The sequence below is a fragment of the Phyllostomus discolor genome, chromosome 1 (genome assembly GCF_004126475.2).
Source record: "Phyllostomus discolor isolate MPI-MPIP mPhyDis1 chromosome 1, mPhyDis1.pri.v3, whole genome shotgun sequence".
Classification (NCBI taxonomy): Eukaryota; Metazoa; Chordata; class Mammalia; order Chiroptera; family Phyllostomidae; genus Phyllostomus; species Phyllostomus discolor.
Window position 1 is genome coordinate 117,241,819 of NC_040903.2, and position 21,265 is coordinate 117,263,083.

General features: G+C 46.3%; 1 protein-coding gene across 1 annotated transcript in view; it reads right to left on the reverse strand.

Annotated features, from left to right (window-relative positions):
* Window positions 1–511: 511 nt before the first annotated feature.
* The window catches only part of THSD4 (thrombospondin type 1 domain containing 4), a 579,525-nt gene continuing 558,771 nt past the window's right edge, over window positions 512–21,265 (reverse strand). The window contains 4 exon segments of the mRNA XM_036028532.1: window positions 512–2,129; window positions 2,555–2,699; window positions 6,929–7,108; window positions 13,406–13,579. Of these exon segments, the coding sequence (XP_035884425.1) occupies window positions 1,987–2,129; window positions 2,555–2,699; window positions 6,929–7,108; window positions 13,406–13,579 (642 nt within the window). The 3' untranslated portion in view covers window positions 512–1,986.

A 21,265-nucleotide genomic window follows, 5' to 3' on the forward strand; every position in this document is an offset into this window, starting at 1 on the left:
TGGGGGTGCCTCTGAGAAGTGGTGGCTGGGGCTCCCAGGAAGAGGACAGCCACAGAAAGGCCACGAGGGTTTCTGAAAGCTCAAGGACAGTGGAAACCTAACGGAGTGTGTCAGGCCTGGCTGGCAATACTGGCTCCAAAGGTGCAAGTGATCATCTAAACAGCAGATTTCCGGCAGGGGCGTCCTACCTTTTGGGTCTCTGGGCCACACTGGAAGAAGAAGAGTTGTTTTGGGCCACACATCAAATACATAAACACTAACAAAGACTGATGAGTAAAAAAAAAACATTTTAAGTAAATGTACAATTTTGTGCTGGGCCTCATTCCTAGCCATCCTGGGCCGCATGCAGCCTGAGGGCTGGGGCTGGACACCCCTGGAAAGGGCTCATGGGAGAAAGTCAATTGCTAAGGCTTGCTTTAAATGGGAAATAGGCTCAGGACCGTGGCACTAAATAAGGTAAATTTTCTGTAAGCTTACACTTTGTTTAGCCTGATATTTTTCTTAATGGGTAAATTAGTGGATTTTTTATATAGTTCACCACTCAGTAGCCCCTGCACCCTGCCCCAGCCTCTGGAACTACAGAGTTGGGAGCAGTGAGTGAGGAGGACCCTGCGTTGCTGCCGCCCTGGAGTCGGCAGCCCCCTCCCCGACGGTCTCAGTGCGCATTCCGGGAGGAGGGGCACGTGGCTGGGAGTCACTGAGGGAGGGAGGGAGGATTTGAAGGCAGAGAGGGAAATCCATAAATCAAACCAGAAAGACCAAAGGCAGATTCTTTCTCATATAAACATAATGTTTTTGCTGAGATGGGTTGGGTGGACTTTCCACGGGGTGGTGTATGGGGAACAGCTGGGGGGTGGGGGGGATGCTGGCTGAGGAACGCCAGCCGCCCACAGCTCTGGAAGTCTGCACCAGTGAAGGGAACCTGACCTGCAGTTCCAGGGGAAATAACTCACTGGAGAGTGAAATCAGCATTTCAGGTGATCACCTTGATACCCAATGGCTTTATGGTGTCCCGGACAGCTCCTTCAAGACAGCATTTAACAAAGCCTGCAGGAGGCCTGTGGCCAGGCTCTGTGACCTTGTGGGGGAGGGGCACCCAGAAGAAGACTTCTGCAACTCCTGCTGCTGGGGTGACATTTTGACCTTTGGCTGTGGCGGGGGTCGGGGGGGGGGTGGGACATGCAAAGGCATGGGCTTTATTTGCTGATTGGGAAACTTGTCAGCCTCTTGGTCTGAAATGAAGCCGCATCCTGGAGACCTGAGACTTCTGGACTAGCCTCAGGGCGAGGGTTTGTGGTCAGATGATGGCGTTGGGACTCAGCTCTGCCACTGAACAGTGAATGTGCTTGGCAGGTCAATGAGTCTCAGTTTCCTTGTCAGTAAAATGAGGACAATGACTCATTCCCTGCCCCCCTTCTGGGATGTGGTGAGCCGCTTATGGGGTAATATGACTGTGAATATAACTGAAACAATAAAGCACTACAGTGACGTGAGATGCCTGTGTCATCAGGCAGGAAAACAGCCTAATGTCTTTGAGACTGAAGACAGGCACAGTCAGGCTGAGGTAACAGAGGGAGGCAGGCATCTCAGAGACTCCGTGTGGGGCCCCGGGTAGGGGCCACTGACTCTGGAGAGGCCAACAGCACCGGGGAGGAGGCAGTGCCCACCCACTCGGGGCGCTCACTGACTCAGAAAGTGCCAGGAGGGAGTTGGCTGAGAGCTGCTCTAACGCCTGCCCCACTGCTTGGTTTTCGCAGAGCGTGTCAGCGGGTGCCAGGCTTCTCGAGGAGGGATCGTCAGTTTGCACGATGCTCACAGCCAAGGCGGCTCTGCTCCTGGGACGGCGTGCACACTTTATGAAGGCAGGGCCGGTGACCCATCGGCTGGCAGCACCCTGGGCCAGGGTGCCCCAGGAGGAGCAACAGCCTGCCGGTCACCCTGCTCACAGACTCGCTGCTCAGCCGGCGAGTGGGTGGGTGCAGGGTGTTATCTGCTTCCCAAGAAGCCCGGGTGCCTGTTGGCCACTCGAGTGCAGGAGGCACAGCAGGCAGTCTTGTAGTAGTTGTAGACGCAGAGGCGGGCCTGCACCACCACGTTGCAGTTGTAGTACCTGTCCTTGCAGCTTTCATCTGCAGCAGGGAGAACAAAACGCCGTGAACACAGGGACAGCAACCTCGGGGAAGACAGTGCGCAGCGAGGGCGGTGGGCCCGGCCCTGCTGCCCATCCCAGACTACAGGCTAGACTAAAGCTTGCATTTTTCTTTTTTCTTTAAACATGACACTGACATCTCACTGCTCTGACTTGAGGATGATGGAACCAAGTCTCTGAATGCATTCCCATTGTAATCAGCTTACATTTAACTTTACCTTTTGTGGGTGGCGATCCAAGCCACCCACAAAATGCATCATCCCCAAAGTACTTTGACCCCTGAACTCTATGACTATGCACAAGGTCACAGAGACACCGAGGTGGGTGTGGCATTTTCACACTAGAGAACTTGACTGAGCTTAACAGAGGTGAATCTTTATTCCAAGGCGGGGGATCCCTACTTACCGACGTCAGGGACACAGTCCTGAGGGTTGCATGATTCTTTCTCTTCTGGTTTCAGCTGAGGGTCACAGAGATTACTGAGGGTCATGTCATCTGACAGACAACGCACTTCACGGACCCGGAAGCCCCCCTGGCAGCTCTTGGAGCACTGTGTGGGGACACAGGGAGAAAGTCAGATTTCTTGGCAGCCTATTAGCCCAACATACTGCGAGGGCAGATATGGGATAATTTCCAACATCTCCAAAAGGAGACAGAATATTCAAACAAACTCTCACGCAGCTACCAGCCAGTTTCAACACCCATAACTCGTGGCAAGTCATGTCCCACCTACATCCTGCCCAAGTCCGCCCCTCGAATTCTTGCTGTTATTATTTCTGATCTTCACCCAAGGACATACTTACTGATTTTAGACAGGAGGTAGGGAGAAGGCAGGAAGAGAAACACCAGTTGATTGCCTCTCTCTCATACACACCCCGATAAGAGACAATCAAACCCATAACATAGGCATGTTCCCTGACTGGGAATAAAACCCATGACCTTTTTGTTTACAGGATGATGCTCTAACCTACTGAGCCACACCAGCCACGGCACGCCTTGGGCCATCGTGAAGCAAATCTAGACATCATCTCATGTCTTCCATAGTATTTGAGTTTGTAGTTCTAAAGCACAAGGACTCTATAAAAATTACCACTATACCATTATTACATTGAGAAATTACCAATATGTAGTTCTGTATTATTTTTAAATACAGGGGTGGGCAAAAGTAGGTTTACAGTTGTTTGTATAGAAAATAATGCAATAATTAATAAATAATAATACAAGGAAAAACTCTTCATGTGCCCACCCCTATAGATATTCAGTGTTCCTATTTTCACTTGTCTTGTGAATCTAATAGATTTTTTAATATAGTTTTTTAAAAATTAGGCTCCACATCAGGTCTGCGCACATGACTTTTCACCCATACATCCCCCTCTTCTCTGCTTCCTCCCCCTGCACTGAGTTATGTGTCCGGGAGAGCTTCCCACAGCCAGGATTTTGCTGACGGCATCCATGGTACAGCTGAACATGGTCTTGTGTCTTCGGTGTTTCCTGCAAATTGGAAATTGGAGCTAGAAGAGGCCTCAACAGGTGCAGGTTTGACTTTTTTGTGGTGAGACCACTTCATAGGTTGTGCTTGACTGTCTCTCTTCAGGGACATCGTCGATCACTGATGAGCAGGGCCCAGATGCTTTAGTTCATTCGAGGCTGAGAAGTTGGAATAATGTTCTATCAAATCTTCTTTTCCTAGCTGGAATCTTTTCTAAAGGTTCCCCACCCTCAGCCATGCCCTGCACACTCACTCTTCACTGACCTAGAGGTGAATAATGAGTTGGTTGCCGCTACATCCTCTAATGGAGACCTGTCAGTCTCTTATAGTTATAAACAGGTGGATTGAGCACGTGGGATGTGTCTCCGTCTGTGGCAGTTGTTATTTTTCCTGCTGCTCACTGGTGCCCATCAGTGGCTGGCAGGAGCCTCTAAAAGTTGGTTCTTAAGCCCTTTGGCCAGAAACTCAGGTGCCTTTGAGAACTTCTTTGTTGCCATTATAAAAAGATATCTGATTTATATGTATATGGTCCCAGACCTGGAGTCAGCCATTTATCTAAGAACTCCTGGTTCCCCTAGTGGAGAGGGTTCTGTTGGAACCACATTCTGGCTGATAGGTGTGCCCTGTGCTGCTGGGATGCTCATTGTCTCCAGGCTCTTTCAGTGGATGGAAGTAGGGAAGTAAGACAGATTAATTTATGAGCTCACAGTGATGTTTCTAATTCAAATTCAGGGCCATAGGTTTTGCTCTTAAATGTCACCTGCCTTTTTTATCTATATCTTTTCTCACCTAAGTTGAGAGCTCCGTTTCTCAAGGAAACTGGGTATAATGGAGTCATACTATTGTGTTATCACACGCATGTATTTATCATCATAGTGCGGTAAAGTATATTGCTCGTTCATCACTCCTTGGACGCCCGGCCGTCTCAGACCGCAGCACATCACTGCCACTCAGAAAGTGGTCGCTGCAGGCAGCGTCGGTGTTTTCCTGCAGCTCCTTCATTCTTCGGGATGTGTAGTCGAAGTGCTGCGTGCAGTAGTACCGAGGCCACCAACTGAGTATATACTGAGGTTAATTTGTTTTATCTCATTTCTCCACGATTAGGGTTGTTTTTCTAAATTTCATTTCATTTGATAATGATATAAAGTGTTTACTTAGTTCTAAACTCAACTTTAAACTCAAACTTATAAAACAAGGCACGTTCAGAGACATCCAGGTTCCCTCACAGTCTTTGTCATGATCACTCACGCCCAAGTCCCATCACACACGACAGGTCCCCTCCTGCTGTTATTTGCAGTGAGACGCAGCCCACCGAGTTCCCTGGCGCTCATTGATCCGGCGTCTGTCCCTACAGTTCTGCCTTTTACAGAACATTACATAAAGGAAATCATACCATTTGCAGCTTTTGGGGTCTTTCCTCATTTAGGGAAATTCATGTGAAATTCGTCCATGGTGTTCAGGCGCCAATCGCTCATTTGTTTCGCTGCTGAGCAGCGTTGTCGCCAGAGGCTCGGCCTTGACCTGTGGAGGGACCTCGGGGCTGCTTCCGTCCGGGGGTTTTCAGAGTTTGTCCCCTGTGATGGGACCTGGTGTGTCTGGCCCTTTCTAGACTCTCCAAACCAAGTGGGGGAAGAAAGTAGCAATTGGTTTGTGTGTTCTCAGGGCCTTGGCTGATATCAAAGTGATTCAGTTCCGTTTTCCGGACGTTGACAGCACAGCCCTGAACCTGGGCACCCCGTCCTTCCCGCTGCCTCTGGGGTAAGGCTCGCCACGCAGCTCTCACTGTTTCTTTTCAGTGTTTATTCATATACTTTATAAGCAAAATCCCTTTTATCGCCTTTGAGTGATTTTGAGAAAGGCTCTGGCCTCCACCCGGGACTCACCGCAGCCGCAGGTGGAGGTCGGCGATGCGGTGGAGCAGAGCGAGCGCCGCCCCGTGGGTCCGCAGTGAGTAGAGCGGCCAGTGCCTGGAGCAGCCACCGCACTGGCGCCCCGAGGGGGTTTTCTGTCTTAGGATGTTTCTTGAAAATAAACTCTCTTCTACTTGAAAAAAGGGGGGTGGTGGTTTATCACTATTTCCATCCTTTCCCACTTCATTCCTAACAACCTATTATTTCTGTATCTGCTGTGTCTCTGTCTCCCACTCTCTGCTTCTCATCGCTTCCACACCGCCCTCTGCCTTGCAGAAAGAGTCTGGGATGGCTTCAGAAATGCTTTGAGGGCTACAAGGTATAAAAAAGTGGGAAAACTGGGGTAAAAAGAGGACAGAAGTAGGAAAACTCCACTTTATAAGGTCTGGTAAACTCTGTCTTAGAGATGGCCCACATTTTAGCTCTGAGTTTCCCAGCAGCCAATTCAAAGAGAGAAACAGGGACGGTCCCAAAATGCGCCCCTAGGAGTCCTGCATCCAACTCTCCTGAGGGGCTTGTTCGAAACTCACACTCCTTGGTGCACCCAGAATTGATCTTTTCTAACAAGATCCCAGATGATTTTTCTGCACGCTGAAACGTGAGAGTCACTGCTTTATGCCTCCGCAGTTTAGAGATCAAGATGGTCCCCGCCTCAGGCTCCATGCACCGAGTAGGCTGTGTCTGGGGCGCCCCGACAGTGACCAACTAGACTGATGGCTGTAGGGAATGCACTCGAGGGCTGAGCCCAGTGCCTGGCACCTGGTAGGTGGCCCAGGTGCATGTGAGGGAGGAAAGCAGGAGACCGATATATGAATGCAATCTCCCTCAACAGCCCCCTGACTTACTGATGCAGACCCCGGCTTATGGGGTTCACCACACTGTGGATGAGACGTGAGACGTTCACACGGACTACCAAGTCCTGTGGAGGAAAAGGGTGAGCATGGCTTCACTCTCAAGGGGAGCAAAAGCCACTGCCTCCACCATGACAGGCCTTTATTTCTTTTCTGGGCACGTTACAGGATGGTCCTCATTTACTATACACAGGTTCATTTTAGGGGGTTACCTTTTACAGAAAACAAAGGAACCGATGCTGCAAATCACATCACAGAAGAGGGATATTTTCAAATGAAAAGGGAAAAGTAGTTGAACTAGTTATATTCCCTTAGAAGGTTTAGCATGGATTTTAGGAAGTTACTTTGTAGTAAACGTTTGCTGCCTCAATTCAGGGTGAGGGAGTTTTAGCAAAAGCAAGTCTCAAAGAGGCCTAGGCACATTGCAGGCCTGATTCCCCACAAGAGAACCTATCTGTGGGCGTGGGTCCTGTGCATCTCCAAGTAGGAGCTGGGCCCACGCCAGGCAGAACGGTCCCCTACAACTTACCATGCTCCATTCCGTGTTGAACCACTTGGCCCCGCAAGGCTTGAGGCGGCATGACTGCTGGCTGGGGGGTCTCTCCAGGAAAGAGCATTCATACGAGTCCAGCACTTCGAAGGCATCTGCATTCTTCCTAACACAAATCACCTCCCGCTGTTGGGTCCCGCTCCCACACTCTATGGAGCACTGAAGAAAGAAGCAGAGAAAGATGGTGTCACATCAAGAGAAGGAGATGAGAAGTACTGTCTGTCAAAGTGCATTTGTGCATGCTTTCTGTCGCCCATCCAGTGAGGCAGAGCCCCAGAGCCCCGAGCCCCTGTCCTTCAGTGGGTCACTGTCTGAAGACCAGGTGAGAGTGGAAGTGTCCGTTCCGATGCCAGTGAGAATAAATATGATCCAGACACACACGCAGATCAGAGACTGTGAAAGATCCCTCAGAGCTAAGATGGTCTAAAGGTGAATTAAACCCAGAATTGACAGGGGAGAAAGGAAATATCTGGGCACGAGTGATAGACTTGGTGGGAAACCTTATGAATAAGAGTTGGGCCATTAACATCTTGCCTCTGAAGTGGAAAAGATTCCCCAAGTTCTGCAGGTCTTCTTCTCTTGGGCCGGCTTTCTCCACAGGCTTCAACACAGCTGCTGCTGGTGCCCGGGCTCACTGCTTGCTAGGGAGTCTCTTCCTTTAAGTCCACCAAAGTCTCAGGGAAGGACTCTGCTTGATGTGGCTCCGATCACATGCCCATCCTGGACTAGTCACTGAGACCAGGCTGGGGGGTGTTCAAGACGCCAACTCTCATTCAAAGAACGTGGCAGAAAGGACATGTTTATTTTTATATTCTGAAGTCAAATGTTTAAGACTTACCCTTCAATAAATAAGTATTATCTATTTTATTTTCTTTAGGGATGATGTCAAATTTCCCAGGCAGCGGGGTGCCAGTAGGCTCCACCATTTTTACAAATCTAGAGCCAAAACTCTGTCCACATCCAATCATGTTCTGATCCTTTTGGACAACAGGGCAATGAATTCCACGTTTCTCATCTTAGCAGCCTCTTCTAATCTTTACAACACAGGCTGCTTGGACCTGGATTCACACCACTCTGTTCTCTGAGCTCAGGTCTAGACTCCAAAGGAGGCCCACAGGCAAAAGGACCCCGAACCCTGCTCTCCCTCCTCCTCTGAGACGGGTAAGAGTTGAAGTACACCCCTGTCTTCACCACGAGTGATGTTATCATTTCAGGTGGGACCGAGCTGTTGCCTCAGTTCCCATGGATATTTGGCATCCTATAGGTACATTCCACTTCTGCGTTATCTTTGGGGTTTAGGTCCTAGGTGTTTCATGAGCAGTGCAGAGATAGAAACAGCCGGCAGCAAAAGCAACAGACGCAGAAGAAAGGGAACCAGTATTTATTAAGCACCTCCTATGTCCCAAGCAATGGGCAACCCTCATATGCGTAGTATCTGGTGAAATCCCAACAACGTCCTTAGGAAGTTGGTGTCATTATATTCACGTTTGCATGAGGAAACAGGTTCAGAGAGGTTAAATTAGTTGCCCCAAGTCAGAGGACTAAGGAGAAGTAGAGCTGGGAGCAGTTATTAAGTATCAAGTATACAGGGTGGTATTGGACACATATTTGAGTTTTCTTTCTTAATTTCTGTATTTTATGGTTTGCATTATAGAACACTAAAGGAAATTTGAGAAAAAAAAAACATTTCCCAGTGTTGTTTTCTATAATTTGAAGTGGTTGAGACCATAGGATTCATAGATTTCCATGTTTTTCACTTGCAACTATACCGATGGGCTTTCCACATCTTCCTAGTGGTCATTGTTGTTAAATGATATTTTAATGAGCTATGCTATACCATAATACCCTTCACCACCCTGCTGTCATGAACATCTGTGTTGAAAAATCTTTTTTCTTCTGTTAATTTTATTTCCTTAGAATGAATCCCCAGCAGTGGGGTGATTGGGTTAAGGCAAATGAACATTTTTATGGTTCTTGACTTTTACTGCCAGAGGGGTTGTATCAATTTACAAGGACAAGGCAGTCCATTTTTTTCAGGGTCTATGTTTAAAGCTACTTAAAAGAAGTAAAATTGTATATGGAGCCAGAGGTCCTGATAATGTGTAAATCATGACCAATAGCCAAAAAGTCCTTGGAGGAGCAGCCAGCCCTGGGAGCCAAATGCTTAGTGGTCCAAGAACTCAAAATACTGATGGTAATCATAACAACAACAGCAACAAAAACCCCAAAATAAAAAAAAACCCAGAGGGAATGATCTTTTCCACATTTTCTTCATTTAAAAAATATTTATTTATTTATTTATTTATTTATTTATTTATTTATTTATTTATTTTTAGGCAGAGGGGAAGGGAGGGAGAAAGAGAAGGAGAGAAACATGAATGTGTGGTTGCTTCTCACATGCTCCCTACTGGGGACCTGGCCTGTAATCCAGGCATGTGCCCTGACTGAGAATCAAACCAGCAACCCTTTGGTTCACAGGCTGGCACCCAATCCACTGAGCCACACCAACAAGGACCTTTTCCACATTTTCTTAGTAAGTTTGTGTTCAATTTTGAAATGAGGAGGAAAAAGTTAATTGATCAATTAGGTACTTTATTAAAGTATTCAGTATTAGCTGTTCTTTATAATGAACAACCTCACTTTTTCTATTTTGCTTCTTTATTTTCCCAGCTTTATTGATGTATAATTGACAAATAAATTGTAAGATATTTAAATCGATGATTTGGTGTATGTATGTGAGGGATGACCCCCAAAACTCAGAATTTATTTATAAAAATTTGTGTATTTATTCTTATATGTTTCAACTTCAGTCACCTTCAAAGTACTCTCCATTTGATGCAATGCACCTACTGAGATGTTTCTTCCACTGATCAAAACAGTTTTTGAACTCATCAATTTTGATCCCTTTTTGTGCTTCTGTCATTTTTTGTTTTACCTCTTCCACATTGGCAAAACTTTCTCTTTGAGGACATTTTTCATGGGGAAACAAAAAAGTTGCGTGGGGCAAGATCGGGTGAATAGGCAGGGGTGGGACATGAGGGTCATGCCTTTTCGGGTCAAAAACCGCTTAACACCCAGCACAGTGTGGGCAGGTGCGCTCATAAATCACCCATCGTGAAATGGGCAAACACGTTGAGTCTTCAAAAAAAATTCACTGAAGCCAAATGCAGCTTCTCACAACAGTGCCAGCTGGCACACTGACACAGATAGGTTCCTAGAACACTCGCCCAGTGGGGGGAACATATATAAAAAGGGACCTGCCCTCCAGCACATAATTCCGTTTTTTGGGGGGGGGGGTCCTCCCTCATGCATAGTAAAAGGATTCCCACCATTGAGTTAGCGCATACTTACCTTTTTCTTTGGTGTGATCATTTAAGTTCTACTCTGATAGCAAATTTCAGTTGTTCAGTATGGTGTTACGAACTATAGTCACACCAAAGTATAATCACAATGGTATGTATTAGATCTTCAGACCTTATTCATTTTATAACTGTAATTTTTACCCACCTCTCCCCATTTTCTCTACCCCAGCCCCTGGAAATTATCATTCTCCTCTCTGAGTCTGACTTATTTAGATTCTACAAATAATTCAATCCATGCAGTATTTATCTTTCTCTGGCTTATTTCACTTAGCGTAACAGCATTCCTCCCCTGACAAGGTTCATTCAGGTTGCTATAAAAGGCAGGATTTACCTTTTTTAAAGGTTGAATAATATTCCTATACATATTTTCTTATCCACTCATCTGTCAATGGACACTGAGATTGTTTCCATACCGTGGTGAAGTATGAATAACACGATTTTGAACATAGTGGCACAGAAATGTCTTTGAGATAATGATTTCATTTCCTTTGGATATGTATCTAGAAGTAGGATTGTTGGCTCATATCTATTTCTGCTTCTGACACCCAGATACAGACAAACTGGCTTTACTAACAATAATAATAGCAGTAGCTATGATTTATTGTATAGTTATTGTATGTCAGGTACTGTGATACATACTTAATATACATTACTTCATTTCTTCTAAAATAACTACTAAGATGCTGTCACTACCAACATTTTATAGACAAGGAAACCGTGGTGGACCATGAGCTTCCTGAACACAGGGATATTTGTCTTGCTCATTGACGTATCCCAATCACTTAGAAGAGAACATAGGGACTTCTGGCCAAGATGAAGGCATAGGTAGACACATTGTGCCTCCTCGCACAACCAAAAGAAGGACAACAACAAATTTAAAAACAAAAAACAACCAGAAGTGACAGAAAATTGAACTGTATGGAAGTCCAACAACTAAGGAGTTAAAGAAGACTGACAGTGTTCAGAGGGGAGAGGGGAGGGAATTTCAGGGGAAAAGGGGAAGAGTTTACAGGAACGAGTATTAAGAACACATGGATGAAAAACTAGGAGCAGGTGGAAATGGGAGGGAGGAGGGGTGGGCTAGGTGGGTGGGCTGGGATGGGAGTAAAAGATAGAAAATTGTATTGCAACAACAATTAAAATTAAAAAAAAAAACCAAAAAACTCATCCAGACTGGTAGGAGGGGTGGAGAACTGGGTGGAGAGGACTTGCAGTGAGGCAGTGGATTGCAGACTGGGAGGTCACACATTCACGTGCAGATAAACTGGGAGGAACAACTGGGGAGTGAGGCAGACCATGTAACCCACAGTTCCAACTCGGGGAAATAAAGCCTCAATCCTCTGACTGAAAACACCTGTGGGGGTCGAGGTGGCAGGAGAAACCCCTAGCCTCACAGGAGAGTTTGTTGGAGAGACCCACAGGGTCCTAGAACATACACAAGTGCACCCACCCAGGAATCAGCACCAGAAGGGCCCAGTTTGCTTGGGGGAAGTGGCAGATGTGACTGAAATCTGGCAGAGAGCAGAAGCAGCAGCATTGTTCCCTCTTGGACCCCCCCCCCCCACATACAGTGTCACAACCCAGTGATGTGGGTTACCCCACCCTGGTGAACACCAAGGCTCTGCCCCTTAATATAGAACAGGTTTGCTGAGACAAAAAAAATGGCCCAAATGAAAGAATAGAGCAAAGCTCCAGCAAAAATATAACTGAGCGACAAAAAGATAGGCAACTTATCAGATGCACAGTTCAAAATGCTGGTAATCAGGAAGCTCACAGAATTGGTTGAGTATGGCTGCAAAATTGAGGAAAAAGTGAAAGCTGTGAAAAGTGAAATAAAGGAAAATGTACAGGGAACCAACTGTGAAGGGAAGGAAACTGGGACTCAAATCAATAGTTTGGAGCAGACGGAAGAAAGAAACATTCAAACAGGACAGAATGAAGAAACAAAAATTCAAAAAAAAAACGAGGAGAGGCTTAGGAACCTGCAGGACAACTTTAAATGTTCCAACATCTGAATCATAGGGGTGCCAGAAGGAGAAGAGGAACAGCAAGACATTGAAAACTCATTTGAAAACATAATGAAGGAGAACTTCCCCAATCTGGCAAAGGAAATAGACTTTCAGGAAGTCCAGGAAGCTCAGAGAGTCCCAAACAAGTTGGACCCAAGGAGGAACACACCAAGGCACATCATAATTACATTACCCAAGATTAAAGATAAGGAGAGAATCTGAAAAGCAGCAAGAGAAAAGGAGACAGTTACTTACAAAGGAGTGCCCATAAGACTCTCAGCTGATTTCTCAAAAGAAAACTTACAGGCAAGAAGGGGCTGGAAAGAAGTATTTGACGTCACGAAAGGCAAGGAAGGACCTACATCCAAGATGACTCTATCCAGCGAAGCTATCATTTAGAATGGAAGGGCAGATAAAGTGCTTCCCAGATAAGGTCAAGTTAGAGTTCATCATCACCTAGCCCTCATTATATGAAATGTTAAAGGGGCTTATCTAAGAAAATGAAGATAAAAATATGAATAGTAAAATGACAACAAACTCACAATTATTAACAACCAAACCTAAAAAATATACACAAACAAAAGCAAACTAAGCAAAGTAGAACAGGAATAGAATCACAGAAATGGAGATCACATGGAGTATTATCAGTGAGGGAGTGGGAGAGGGAGAGAGGGGAAAAGGTACAGAGAATAAGAAGCATAAATGGTAGGTAGAAAATAGACAAGGGGAGGTTAAGAATAGTATAGGAAATGGAGAAGCCAAAGAACTTATATGCATGACCCATGGACATGAACTAAAGGCAGGGAATGCAGGCGGGAGGGGATGTGCAGGGTGGAGGGGAATAAAGGGGGGGAAATGAGACAACTGTAATAGTATAATCAATAAAATATACTAAAAAAGAGCATAGTAGGTGCTCAGTAAATACTGTTGTCTGAATCAGGCTCTCAAAGCATAAGCAACTTCTTCAGAGTGATGGGTAACACAACTGAATTCAAATCCAGGACACACCAGGTCCTGGTTCTTCACCCCTCCGCTATGCTGCCTCTTACCAGGGGCAAGCAGATGCACCTAGTCTGGCCACTCACCTGACTCCAGCTCCCAGCAAACCACTCCACTTTGCCTGTGCAGGGCCCATTGTCGCACGGGGTGGCTTCCGCTGGCCGGTTGTTCCCACAGCCCTCCAGGGGCAGGCTGCTGACGTGGTGGGTCATGCACACCACCGAGCGTGTCCGCACTCCAGCCCCGCACTCTGCCGAGCACTGCGAGACAGAAGACGGCATGTGAGAGGGAAGTCCTCACTGCGCAGGTCCCAAAGTCATTTTCAAATGGTGCAAAGGAGGATTGAACACCTCGTTTCCCCACCAACTCTTTCCCCTAGAAATCTCTGACCGCTTCTCACGCACGGCCCACTCCATCATGAGACATTAGTCTGGCAGATTCCCCTGGCCTTAGGTTTTCTGGGACTGTCTATGTTCCTAATGCTCTGTCTCACTGGCGATTAACATGCTTCTATCTGTCAGACCACCAGTCCTGGCTTTTGCTTTTGAACATAAATCCACCAGAAGAAGAATGAGAACGGGAAAACCCGGGCACACATATGCTTGCTGCCAGTGAGTCTGGGCTGGTCTGGGAAGCAGGGAAACTGGCATCTGTCACTCCACATCGCTGCCTCATATTTAAGGACAGGGTTCCAGTCCCTGAAGGCCATAACTGTGACAGTAGGTCAGAGGGCAGCCTGGTATAAAGGGAGAGCCTGGCCTGGGAACCAGCATATTAGTGTTAACATCCCCACCAGCTGTGTGGCCTGGGGCAGGGATCCAGATCCTCTGTGGCAAGTGTACCTGACAGCTGGCATGGAAACACATTCCTGTAAAGATTATAGGGAATGAATGGCATGTGAGAGCAGGTGTTCAATGAGTGCATACAGCAGTTACTCACTAATGGCATGAGGGACTTCAAAGGGTCAGGGCCAACATCCGAACTCTAAGGTAGAGAAACCATGGCTCCCAGGATTAAGCCTTCACTTAGAGCCACGTAACTGGTAGTGATGTCATTACAACAGTCTCCCTTCATCCACACTCAGGACCCCATCGGCATTCCCCTGAGTCGCACCCGCAGCTCCATGAGCATTTCCCATCTGTCTCAAAATAAGGATGTTGCCTTATTTTCAGGACATCTTCATGTGGGTGCCCCTCAGATACCTCACGTTCCACAGGTAAAATGATGGGACACCACCTTCATCACCGTTCCCTTTCTTCCCCCGGGTTTTCCAGTTTGTGTTCAGATGTACGTCTGGGCTCAAAGTCTACTGCCCTTCTGCCTTCTGGCTCCCCACATCTGGCCAGCTAGCAGGTCCACAGACTCTAGCTTAGGCACATTTTTCTGTCTCATCCCCTCTGCCCATGTTCCCAGCACCGCTGACATTTCTTCCCCCGGACTGTGGCTGCAGCTTCTCACTTGGCATCTCCAGCTCTTCTGAGTCACTGGCTGCCAGGTGCTGGGCCAGCCAGGCTGAGATCCCTCTGGTGCTGCTCCATCCCAATGACATTCACTTTTGGACTTTCCGGACGGCATTAAAGGTTTCCTAAGTAGAGCCCCAGTCAACCCCTCCTTCCAGACGAATTCTCTATTATACATCGGGAACACACTAGCTTCTTGGTAGGGGTTTCCACATTGCCATTGAGTGAACCGAAAAAATCATCGGGGCTGAACAGTTTGATATAATATGTGAAAGCCACCAACTGTCCTGGACAGGGCCAAGGCTCACTATTCCCGGGTCACACAAAGTGCTCCAGCGCCGCCTCCCCGGTGTTCCTTCTGCCCTTCCCCAGGGCAGCCCACGGCTGCTGTGGCTCAGCGCCAGGGCCATCTCCACTGTGAAAACTGTCTTGATGCCCAGTGTAACATGCTCTTCCATCTTCAGAATTCTCATGGCATCTGTGTTCTGCTGTCGGCCTTTGCATTGTGGTTATTTGTGTCCTATTTTTTTTTTTTCATTAAAGAAGTAAGCTCAAGGTGGGTAGAGACTATGACGTCATCTTTAACTCATTCTCAGTCAGCACCTCACCTATGGGTGAGTCCCTGAATGTCAGCGCAACAAATAAGTACCAACTCCGGCCCTCCTCCCTCGTTCGCTTCTCTTCTGTGACCAGTGGCTCTCAGTCCTGGAAGTGCCCGTGTGTGACGGCCAAAGCCTTCCAGGGATTTCTGCTGGGTCTTTTCTTAAAAACAGAGTCAATGTTTGGTTTCTACCAACATTACCATTTTTAAATATAATTTTAAATAAAGTTGGGAAAAGGAAAAATACTAACCACCTTGCTTCCCTATCAAAATTTCTACTTCTGTTTTTGTAGCTTGCTGCCTCATCTTGTAAAATTGCAGCCCAGGAAGAGGGATCAGACCCTGACCTGGTGCTGCTGAGCTGGGCCTGGCTCCGCAGGGAGAGGCTCTCCGGGGCAGAGGGTGGCAGCAGTTGGAGCCTGCCCCCAGACATGCTGCTTTGGCATATTAGTCATTTTGAGCTGAAGGCAATGAAGAAACAGCAGATGCAAGAAGAGCTCTCCACCTGCCCCTTTCCTGCCTAAAAGCAGGGCATACTTTTCTGAGGAGACAGGTACCTCCCGGTTCCAGGAAGAAGAGTTTATTCCTATCGCTGATGGGGAACCAAGATGATTTTGCACAAACTTTACTCAAGTAGCCCCTGTCTTCCATTGGTTTCTCCCTCTTACCTCTCAGCCACTTCCCTACAGTTTACTGCCCCCGGCCACCCAAACCCCTGCCCCTAGTCTAGTCACTTCACAACTCACCACCCTGTGTTAAAATGGTGCACAGTCCCTCAAGTCTAACGGCTTCTTTGGGATTTTCACTTGTTTCCCGTGAAGCTCCTCCTGCCCCCATGATGCCATGTCAAAAAAATAACATCAAATAAAATTTGTACACTTTTCTCCAGTGAATCTGGTTACGGTCAGCTCAATTTGCAGGCCTCTGTTACAGAACCTAAGAGGGTAGAGGAAGAGTTTTCCTTCCTTACAGGCTCACAAATGCTTTTCATGATTCTTGTTTTATCTGCATTCTTCTTAGAAATCTGTTTTCTGAACCAAGTAAGGTACATGCACCTTGGGAGAGTTTCCCCAGATCCCCATGTGTTTAATTTAAAAGAAAAATGTTCAGGGGGACGCTAGTGTCCAGGGAGAGAACATTAGAAGGATGAGCCCCCAGCGGCTGCAGTGAAGAGCACAGCGCATTTCCATCTAAAAGGAGCTACTCACACGGGACTTGGCCCGGGAGCCTCTCAGAAGAAGGGTCCCCCCCAGGCAGCAGGGACTGAGGCTCGAAGCAAGGCATGGAAACACACCCCTCACTGTCTCTGAAGGATGTGCCTAAAAGAAGGACCAAATCCACGTCAGAAAAGAACCTGATTTCTGAAAGAACGACAGGGCAGATGAAACAGAGACACATGAAACTCCTAAGCAAGGCTCTGGCGTGGACGGTCTTCCCGCTCTTGCGACAGCGGAATGCTAATCACAGCCCAGCTGGCCCAGAGGGACTATGGGCCCTAGTGACTACTCCTGAGCTTCAGTTACATGCATCATCTTCCATCCTTTAAAACACTCAATATCTTTACTTATTTTTTTCTCTCAGAAAACACCCTTAGAAATTAGGTGCTACAGAATTGAGCTTGGTGATTCCCAAAAGTTTTTTTTTCTGTCGTGATTAAAAATTGCATGAGTGTTTAAACCTGCCATTTATTTGCAGAACTAAAAAGCAAACGATGCCTATGTCTGATAAGGCTCACCCTTGATTTAAAGTAGCTACAAGGATGTTTTTGAGATGAGTCACGCAGTCAGAAAAAACTACACATATAACCCTAGAAGTTTCAAGAGAAAATTCAGATTGAGTTTACAACCTCCATTCATTTAGGCAGAGATCAATGAACTTTAAATAGGGCAAGAGGATACTCTTAGTATCCTGGGGCCGATTTCAACGTGTGTGTGTTGGGGGGTGGCCACACCAACAAGTTATCCTCGGGTGACAGCTGGGTGTCCCACAATTCAACTTGATCTTGACACACCTGATCTGGAGACAGCATCAGGTTCCTCAGGTGAAGGCTCAGTCCTACACCACTGTCCCCACCCAAGCTTCAGCAGCCAACCTCAGGTTCAGGTGGTTCCCGTACTTCTGACCAACTGGCTAAATATCTGAGGTTCCTAAGACACCCCTCTCAGTTTGATTGCTTTGCTAGAGCAGCTCACAGAAATCAGAGAAACGTTTTACCAGTTTATGATACAAAGCTCTAATTCAGGAACAGCCAGACAGAAGATATGCATATGGAAAGGAATGTGGGAAGGAGGCGGAGCTTCCAGGGTTACCAGCCCCTCCCATCTTCACGTCTTCACTATCTCGGATGCTCTCTGAGCCTGGTCATTTTGGGTTTGACGGAGCCTTCACTACTTAGGCATGCTTGATCAAATCAATTACTAATGTTCGATTCAGCCTCCAGACCCCAGCCCTTCCCTCGAGGTCCAAGGGTGGGACTGAAAATTCCAACCGTCTAAACACATACTTGGCACATTTGGGAGCCAACCCCTACCCTTCAGTTATCTCATTAACATAACAGAAGACATGTCTGTCACTTTCAACACTGCTGGAATTCAAGGGTCTGGGGAGCTGTGAGCCAGCAACTGTGCATGAAGACCGAAAAGGTTTGATCATCCGAATGACCACATCTCTATTTCTTGTAAATCATGATATTGCAGATACACTCTGGATCCTTAAGTATAAACTTTAATCTATTTTTTCTCCTCTCTCCCACTTGAGCTCCTTAAAGGAAGCTGTGTCTCAATCATGCCTAGCTTATAATAGGTACTCAATATATGTTTATGCTAGAAACTTCATAGTTCAGACTAAAGTTTAACAAGGTTGTTTTTTTCATTAAAAATTTTTTTACATGTCAATTTTAGAAAGAAAGACAAAAGAGGGACAGAGAGGGAGAAACATTGATTTATTGTGCATTCATTGGTTGATTCTTGTTTGTGCCCTGACTAGAGATCGGACCTGCAACCTTGGTGTCTTAGGACAATGCTCTAACCAACTGAGATACCCGGCCAGGGCTAGACAAGGTTGATTTTTATAGACAGCCACTATCCACATGTGGAAGACGGCCATCAGTGGGTTATTCCCAGGGGTTGAACCTTTCCTATGGCCAGCTGGTGGCTGGAAGATTCAGTGTTCACGTGAAGCCAAAGAAGAATGAAGCAGCCCACAGAGAACCACCCCAGGGTGCCGGCCTCATCTGGGTCATGGTGTCAAATGGTATCCCTTAATGCTCACTCAGCAGTGGTACAGATGAGGAAATCGAGGGTTGAAGAGTCAAGAGCCTGCTCAAGGTCTGGTAAGAAAGAAGTCCTTGGGGAAAAGGGGCCAAAGGCAATGCCCCTCCTTAAACCCAATAGCACCCCTTCCCATTCATTTGCTCCAAAATAATCATGAACTTTCAGGGAAAATGATCTATTCTGGGGGCAGATAAAACAAAATTACTTACATTATAGCACCAAAACTACATGGATTAAAATGCCTTTTCCAAAAAAGCAAAAAAAGTTCTCTAAGTGGAAGAATAAAAGTGCTCATCTCTTCCTGTATTTGGGATTTTGAGACAAGGGTTAGACCCAGCAAGTACTTGTGTTGAAGCACAGAGCAGAGCGGTCACTGGAGGGGAAGCAGCTCCCATGGGATTCCTCGTAAATTTCTCGCAGAGTGTTACCGTCCCACACAAACGTGGGAGGCACACAGAGGAACAAAGCACTGCAGTTTTTTCCACCATGTAGCTGCTTTTTTCTTTGTGCACAGGGCATTCTGAGCCCAGTGCCTTTTTCAGAGTGTGGCAAATGTAGAGATGGAATTAAAAAATGGTAAAGAATAAAAGGCAATAAAAGGATTATAAAAGTGATCTCAGTTGCTTCTTGGGAGACTCTAAGTTGAATTAATCTTTCTGGAGAGAAATTTGCCAGAATATGACAAGAGTTCTAAAGGGGTTCACAGCATTTGGTCAAATAATTCTACTTCCTAAACATTATTTTAGGGAAATAAGTGTTATGGTGGACCGAGCGACCAGAGGGGGAGCAAAGGCAGGGCCCTCACCATTGCAATGTAACAAAGAACTGAATACAGGAGGCTGGGAGCAAAGGAAGATGCGTCTCGCCCAGGGACCCAGTCGTCCTGAGTGTGGCTGGGTAAGGCGGCCAGGCATTCCGAACAGCGAGATAGTGCAGGGGGAAGCCCTCGAATGTCTATGTGTATCGTCTCCACAAGCTGGGAAAAGAAAACCTTGAGACTGTGTATTCATCCCAACGTCTGGAAGGCGGAGAAAGGGGAGGGTCTATATTGCCCAAAGAAAAAGCCTGTGAACCAACTTCGGTTAATCATCTGCCCCCAGCCACATAGACAAAATGAACACATGGGAGTCTGGAGCAAGACAAGGACTCGAGCTAACAGACCCCCATACATACCTATATTTGGGTAGTCATGTCCCCCTGGGAAAGCTGGCACCACCTTTACCCATCAATCAATATGTAACTTCTTGACCCCCATCCCACCAGCTACATTAAGTCCTCAGAACAAAGGGCTCATTCACTTTTTGGCCACCTGGCTTCCAGCCACTTGACCTCTCGCCACCCAGCCTCTGGCCACCCCTGCTTTGCTTCCTGTGAGAACTTAGCACTAATAAACTGTGCTTGCAGGCTAGTAGGCTCGCTGGTCTGTAATTCTTTACTATGTTGGCAAGAAGAACAGAGTTTCTGGGAGTTTGTCCCATAACAAAGGAAAGGTACATATAAAGATTTATGGCTAAGAATATTTATGAAATATTATTTAAGATAGTAAAGGATTAGAAAAATGCCCCTAAACATTTAGAAATAGGGTATTGGTTCAATTATAATAGTCATACAATAACTTATTCTAATTAAAAATCATGTTTTAAAGGTTTTAATTCCATTAAAATATTTATAATACATAAGTGAAAAATCAGGTTAACAAATTGATCATATATTCTGAGTTATATTCTTAAAATATATATAAATACAAAATATTATGTATGCAAAGTATGTATGAGTAGAAAACTGCTTGGCAGTGTAGCTTAAAAATCTTAAGTTGTTATCTTCTAGTGAAGAGATTATAGGGATACTTTCACAGTCTTTTCATATACCTTATTTTCAGACCATAAGATGCACCTAGGTTTTAGAGGAGGAAAATAGAAAAAAATTTTTGAAGCAAAATGTGGTAAAATATTTAATAACATAAAAAACATAACATTTCACCAATATAAGTATAAACAGAACTCAACAGCAGCACTGACAACCATTATTCCTCCCAAATTTGGGGGGGGGAGGGTGTCTTATAGTCCAAAAATATGGTACTTTATAATAATGTACATTACTGTATAAGCAAAAAAATGAACTATTTTAAAAAACATCTTTCCAGTATAAGAGGGAAAGCCAGCATCAATGTTTTCATCCATCTGCTTATACACTAAGTTTGGCAAGTTTCATGTGAATACAAATCCTGGCTAGAAATCCAGAAAGACAAAGAATCAGTTGAAGGAACTAGGGATTTTTAACCTGGAGAGAAGGGGAAGGGGCTCCCGATACCTGAGGGTCTGCAGAGCAAGCAGCGTGCGCGCATTCCCTGCAGCACAGGCTGAGAGTCGGCAAGGCAAGCAAGACTTCAGCTGAGCGTGAAAGAAACCTCCCAGCACTGGGGGCTGTACAAGAAATAGACGCCATTGTCTCGGCACACAGGGAGCTCCTGACGAACGGATCAGACCTGCGTCAGGGCCGCTGTCGAGGACTCCTCGTGCTGCCAGGGAGGCTGCCGCAGTGACCTCGGACTCTCCTCCCTGCACGGCCTCCCACTTCCGCAAGGCCAGGAGCTCTGTCCTTGCTGGGAGGCCC